The following is a 6,905-nucleotide window of genomic DNA, read 5'->3' on the forward strand; positions in this document are numbered from 1 at the left end:
CCCACAACTAACAGAGCAGAGCAGCCACTTTACAGAGAATAGGTTTAATTTGCTTGGATTAACCCAAGGATAAAAAGGCAGCAAGGGGTTGCGAGGTATTTCTAGCATGGTGTGTTACTGCCACATCAGTGGTCTCCATTGCAGGCACCCCTGAAGGTCTCTGCTCCAACCTGCTGCTCAAAGAGCAGGTTGCTCAAGGTCTTGTCTGGTCAAGTTCTGAACATCTCCATGGATGGAGATCGCTGCAGCCAGACTGAACTTGAGCAAGGAGGAAGAATACCGTGTCAGTCTGAGGTGGTTGCAAAGAAAGAGCTTTGTCCACCTATCATAACCATGCACCAGCATAATTCTCTCTACTCACGACCTACATGTGGAGGTGACACCTCTCAGCCCATCCCCAACAGCTGTGTCATAAACTGGAATCACTGACACCAGATACTCCGTGTGCGAGGTCAGATTGGAAAGCTGCAAAGAGGAGACTGTTCCATCTAAAATCACCTAAAAGCAAAAAAAAAAGCTGTCAGGACAGGGATGTTCTAGCTGCTCCTCAGCAAAGCAATGGCTGAACTGGCCTTCCCCAGCAAGTGTGGCTTCTTTGTGGCAGATCTGTGCCCAGAAACAAGAAGTCTTGTTGCCTTCTGAATTTTGTGCAAGCTGGCATCTCCCCAGAATGGACAGGTAACAGGCAGTAAGCATTCCTGTCCTCTAAGGCTGGGATCTGTGCAAACACCAAGCATAAGACTCTAATTGTGCTCTCTGAATGGAAATCCATCAACAATCTGGATTTGTTTTTCTATGTCATTATCTATCACAGATGAGCATCCTTCAACAGCTCTGTGTACTTGAGCGTCCTCTGGGTCAAAACAGATGTTTTAGGGAGGGGATAACACTGCACAAGAGAAAAATTGGTGTTGGCATGGCTTGCATTACTTCTAGCAAGATATTTATCCCATTTCCTCTGTGTCTGGTCATCCCATGAGCTGACCACATTTTAGCTGATGTCCCACTAGAACCACACCTCCAGCTTCATCTTTTTGTCTACTCAAGCCTAAATTCCCAGCCACCACCTGGAAGCTATTGCAGTCCTGGGTGTCCAAAGCAAGGTTTCTCACCTCTCTGGGGATACCACCCTTAGAGGGGTAATACACAATCCGGTATGTCTTTGGTGGTCTCAGAGGAGGACTCCAGGTCAAGTGCATGCTCTTGGAAGTCACAGCGGATATTTTAAGGTCAGTTGGGCTCAGCTGGGGACCCGAGTCCACAGGGCTCTCTCCCACAGCGCTGCCTAGGAGTTAAAACCACAGTTACCTTCTTATATCCAGACTTCTTATGCCAAAAGTACATTCCAGCTCATAAATACGATTGATGGTTTCGAAACTGTGTTACAGTCTCCTTCCCTATAGAGCACAGAGACTGCTCCAAACAAATACTTTACAAGTGGGCATCCAGAGAACATAACTACTCCACTGAGAACAGGCTGTGTATTTGCTGGGTGCTGGGAGCATTTTTTCAGCACAAGTCTGCATATTTGCCTGGATCCAAAAGATGACCCAGCTTTCCACAGTCATGAAAATGGTCAAAATTAACAAGCACAAGTTATTTCGGTTTCATTTCTTTGAGCAGCCCATTTTTCTTTAGCCTAATCTGCTATTTGAATAATGTCTAATTATACCAAACAAGTACAAATTAATAAGGATGCATCCATTTATTTAGATGAAGCTCTGGAGCATTAAAATAAAAGCATGCTCGAAAATTAGACTTTCCCATTCTCCTTAGGCCAACCTTAAAAGCAGGGAGAGATGGAAATACGTACAGGATATTTCTCCTGAGGATCTAAGCTAACATCTCGCGTGGTTCTTCACTCTCTTGTTCCTCATACAAGCTGCTTTCCAGCAAGGGAAAAAAATAAGCTGTCTGGTTTTAACTTGAAAAAGCCTTGGAGATCCATCATTTAAAGTGCAGAGAAAATAAATGTGTCTAGATGTTTTATCATCCCCTCTCCCTACCTCCACTTTTCCTCCGTACACACTTCCTAACATATTCTCAAATTAGCTCTTTCGCTTTTCTTGCCTCCTCTTGGTTGGAAGGAACTCAGAAAAGGAGATGGTTACAACATACTTATCACACCATACTATAATGGAAGAGGAAGAAGAAGTCTCCTCATCCCCACAATGGTAGTTATTGTCACTAGGTGATTATATCCACCAAGAGTTATCCAAACCTCTAGCCGGAATGGCTGTTGCTTGTATTTGCTCTAAACACCACTTGGCTCACAAGCCAAAAGCAGGGAACTAAACCAAGAACATCAGAATGGAAACAGCTACAGGTAACGTCTCTATGTGATGTGTTAGAGACAGCAGGGAGCCTGCAGCGGATTGAGAGTGCGAGAACTGCACCCAGAGTGTCTTGTAGAAGACAACGATTACAGGAGAAACACCAACACATTTATGTGCCAAGGACCATTGTCAGAAAGCAAGACGGCTGAGCAAGGAGATCAGCACTGGAGGGGGAAAGTTAGATGGTGCTGCCCATGGAGGGAAAGGTAAGAGCGGAAGGGTCAGCCCTGATGGCAATGCAGGTGGATGGAGAGCGGAAGGAAGCTTGGCGCTCACCGAGGAGGTTTCACTTCACCTGTGTTTTCCCTGCTGCTCTTCTCTCGGAGCCTGGTGCACAGGACCCGGGTGAGTTTGCCAACCAGCGAGCTCAGCAGCGGGAAGTCCAGCACGTTGTACACGGTGAGCTCCAGCGGCTCTGATGCCACTTGCCTCAGCTCTGCCTCGTCCGCGTTCTTCACGCCTGCAACCAGAGCAGAGAAGGAGCCTGAGAGCACTGCCCAGAGAGGAGCAGCTCCGCATCCGTGTGGCTTGTTCAGGGGCAGGATGGGTCCATTGTCATCCTGCTCTCCAAGCAGAGCCTCCCCGTCATTCCATCGGGGTGTCCGAGAATGGCTTTGGGCTTCCCTGCAGCAAGAGCCTCAGTCCAGTCTGGGTAGAGCTTTCAATTCTGTGGGCTCAGAAGGTCTTGTGTGGCTTGAAGACAGGCCAGTGAATCCCTCTCCTGTCTTCCTGCCTCCTCCTCATTTGCAGGCTTTGCTAGCAGGAAGGGAGATATTTTTCACCCTAGGAGGCATCTGGCATAAATAAGGGAAGGAGCAGATGAATAAACAACAGTTTTATATTCATGAGGTACCAGCACTCCCCACAGAGTCTGTTGCTCATCAGAACGTCACACTGCATTTTGAGTCAGGGATGAGCAAAAGGCAGACCATTTGTTTAGCAGAACTTCACCATCACAGAGGATCCTCCATCCCCATCCTCCTGCTCCCCATCCTCATTAACCCTCTGCAGACCAACCTCGACAGCATACAACTTATTTGGCTTCCCAGTGCTAGGCTCAAGGCTGCCCTACCATTGCCTGGTTTCTGAAGCCCAAGACCAGCTTTGCTAGCCTCCTTCCCCCTTGCTATAGAACCCTATGCAGTTAAACCCTTGCTTGTGTGTTCCCAACATAAATTAGCACTTAAAGTCTGGAGGATTGCAATTTTAGGAGAGTTTTCTGTGTAACTTTATTGCTCATGTATTTGTCTCTATCAGACTCCTGTAGTCATCAAAGACAGAGCTGCTCAAGGCCATTTTGCTTCTCATTATTGCTGCTGGATAGTGAGGAGCAGACAGTGTTATTCAGAGAAATGGAAAGTTGTGAGAGGCAGCAATTATAAAGGAGGTCTCCTGCCATCCCAAATACAATGTTCTCTCTCCTAATTCCACAGCTGAGATTTGGCTGTTCTCATGGCACAGGTCTCTGAGACTCATAAATGTCTTTAGATGAGAGGTGTGGAATCTGTCCTGTGAATCATTGTTTTTTCTAAGCAAACAAAATGCCCTTTGAAGACACTACCTGTGCTGAATAAATGAGTTAATTTTCATCTTCACCACAATGTAATGAGGTCCTACCCTCTGCCTTAGTTTTACAGCCTCAGGATGCTTCTATTAAAGATGAAGGAACATAAACTTCAACTTAAAGAAGATTAAAAGTATCATCATATCATAGAATCACAGGATGGTTTGGGTTGGAAGGGACCTCAAAGCTCATCCTGCTCCAAGCCCTGCCACGGGCAGGGACACCTTCCACTAGAGCAGGTTGCTCCAAGCCTCTGTGTCCAACTTGGCCTTGAACACTGCCAGGGATGGGGCAGCCACAGCTTCTCTGGGCACCCTGTGCCAGCACCTCAGCACCCTCACAGGGAAGAGCTTCTGCCTCAGAGCTCATCTCAATCTCCCCTCTGGCAGGTTCAAGCCATTCCTCTTTTTCCTATCATAAAGTAGGTTGGCTTTGTCCTACAGCTTATCGATAGTTATGATCTTACCAATGGCAAATATCTCTATGCCCAGGTTTTTCAAGGTCTGAGCAGCCAGGTTGGCATCATCCTGAGATTTTCCATCAGTCAGGAGTATCACCAACTTCTCAGCCTCCAGCCGGGCACCAGCATCTGGTTTCAGATTCTGCTCCAGGACGTGGGTCAGTGCCAGACCTGGGGAGGAGCAGAGGTGGATGATGTGCTACAGCCTCATAAACAACCCCTCTGCCTTTACCCTGTTCTCTGCCCCACAGTGACCTTGGTCCCTAGGGAGAACATCATCCCATGGGAACAGCTTCCCCCACTTCAGGCACCCAAATCGTTTAGCAGAGACCTGTGAGATGGAGTTACCTGTAAAGGTGTTGCCTCCTTTGTACCGCAAACCCCTCACAGCCTCCAGAACCTGGTCCCTTGTAGAGTAAGTGCTCAGATCCCACTCTGTGCGGGGATCGCTGCTGTACTGGGACAGCCCTGGGGAAGGCAAGAGCCATCAGCATCATGCAAGCCAAGCTAAGCTGCAAGAGGTGACCCTCTTTGGGACACAGTGTCAGGCTTGGCATGGGAGGATGTCATAAAATAATGAAAGGGAATGGGGATGAGCAGATCTGGTTTCTAGCTCCATTTCTCTGCACGGTCCCTGTCATGCAGGCACCTGGGTGATGCCTCAGACTGGGTGCAGTGGTACCTACCTGTATGGTGATGCTCTGAAATATTTTATCAGGTCTTAATGTTAGTCAGGGTGAAATTAGTCTGCTGCAAGGAATGGGATGAAACTCACTACTGGAAGCATCACTATTCTTAGCTGAACTCAAAGCAGCTCCAATACAGCATTGCCACTGCATCTGTCCATGCAGAGCTGTGGAGGCTGAGCACCTCCATGGGCAGCAAATCCCAAACGTATCACAGCCACAACACCCAACCTGGTGCTGCCCAGATGTTGCTTCTGTTCATTGGGCAGCTATTGCTTAGAACCACTAGAGGCCAGAGCTTGCTACCAGATGGGAAAAGCTCTCAGGAGCTTCAAGCAAGACCCCAACCTACAGGAATAAAAGCTTCTCAGAGGAGCACATAACCGCAGGAAGAGAGACCCCTTCAAACACAGACTTCCCAAGGTCAGGAAACAGGAAAGCGTCCTACCTACTCTTATCTTGTCTTGGCCAATAGTGAATGGGGAAATCAAATTGCTCAGAAACTCCTTAATGAGCTTGAAGTTGCTGCGGCCGATGCTCCAGGATCCATCCACAAGCAGGACAATATCAGTCATTGCAGATGTATCGCACTGAAACTGGGAGCCTGGGAGGGGATAAGGTTTGATGTTGAGAGAAGCAATTGTAAAGGAGGAAAAACAGCTTCAGTTTTAAGACAAAAAGCCAATCTGCAGTGTTAAGGCCTTGTCTGGATGGTGGATTGGACCATCTGCCAGCCTGAGGCATCCCAGCATCTTGGGAAAACCACATGGCAAAGGGTGACCCATCTCAGTAACAAGAAATGGAATGATGTGCAGCTGCATGTCTGCCAGGAACGGGTTAAAGCTGTCAGGAAGTCTGTGCCTAACCCAAGCACTGCTCTCTGCTCGCTGTCAGCTCCATTACATCTCAGCCCCAGCCCAGTGCTTCCCTTTCATCTAGCCTGTCTCCAGGAATTGCAGGTGATTGTTTAATTCCATTCCATCACAACATTCCCCGTGGGCTATAATTATTCCGTGGCTTTATATTAAATCCGATCTCTCGGTAAAAACCTGCTGGCATCACAGATACTCAAGCCCTTCCTTTCTCCCCACCCAGGCCTGCAGCTTAGCAGGGGATAAGACAGGACATGTCACTGGTCAAATGCATCTTCCTTGAGTATTTTTCATATGGGGGATTTCCATCTTTGGGGAAAGGAATTAGATGATCCCATCTAGTCAGTGGGCTCCAAAAAGGTCACTCTCCTGTCTTTTTTCACAGCCATGGATTTCTACTGATGTCAATGGGACCTACTGGTCCCATTCCCACCATTTCAACAGTGCTGTGAGCCATCTGCCTTGTCATCGTGTCAACTGATGAATCCGAAGGATCACCATGGATCAGTTATCTGTGAAACATGAAGAACAAGTCCAGAAGGCGGAGCAGGTTGGGTAACAAACATCACTGATGTTCTCCTTGCCTTCTGAAGGCTTGGAAAGGTCTGTGGCTGGGGGAGTCTGATGAAGAATACAAACTCTTACATGGATCCATCAGAAGCAGAGGGAGGTATCAACAGGAAGGGAGAGAATAGTGGCAAACCAATAAATTAAATTATCTGGAAGGAATTTTTGGCCTAACTCCAGTTTGCCTTGAAGTCCGTGACATTCTACAGAGCTCCAAACTTCTCCTGACAGTTCCCCAAAGCATGACCTAGCAACTGAAAGCACTATCGGCAGCACTGTACTCTTGAAAACCTTGATGGCAGAATGGGATGGAAAGCTGGTATCCAAGGACCGTTAGGGATAACAGTAGGGAAGAAGGAGCAAGACATGCTTGAAACCCCTCTCACCTCTCCTCAATGAATCCTTTGTGGGTTTCTCTTT

General features: G+C 47.6%; 1 protein-coding gene across 1 annotated transcript in view; it reads right to left on the minus strand.

The window, feature by feature from the left end:
- Positions 1-6,905, minus strand: part of COL20A1 (collagen, type XX, alpha 1) — a 43,887-nt gene that overhangs the window by 31,144 nt on the left and 5,838 nt on the right. The window contains exons 5-11 of the mRNA XM_010024357.1: positions 6,872-6,905; positions 5,495-5,650; positions 4,709-4,828; positions 4,367-4,531; positions 2,632-2,796; positions 1,113-1,285; positions 369-498 (exon numbers count right to left, since the gene is read on the minus strand). The exon at positions 6,872-6,905 is cut by the window's right edge and continues 188 nt beyond it. Of these exons, the coding sequence (XP_010022659.1) occupies positions 369-498; positions 1,113-1,285; positions 2,632-2,796; positions 4,367-4,531; positions 4,709-4,828; positions 5,495-5,650; positions 6,872-6,905 (943 nt within the window). The remainder of the gene's footprint in view (positions 1-368; positions 499-1,112; positions 1,286-2,631; positions 2,797-4,366; positions 4,532-4,708; positions 4,829-5,494; positions 5,651-6,871) is intronic.

This window comes from Nestor notabilis, unplaced genomic scaffold (assembly GCF_000696875.1).
Source record: "Nestor notabilis isolate BGI_N333 unplaced genomic scaffold, ASM69687v1 scaffold4441, whole genome shotgun sequence".
Taxonomy (NCBI): domain Eukaryota; kingdom Metazoa; phylum Chordata; class Aves; order Psittaciformes; family Psittacidae; genus Nestor; species Nestor notabilis.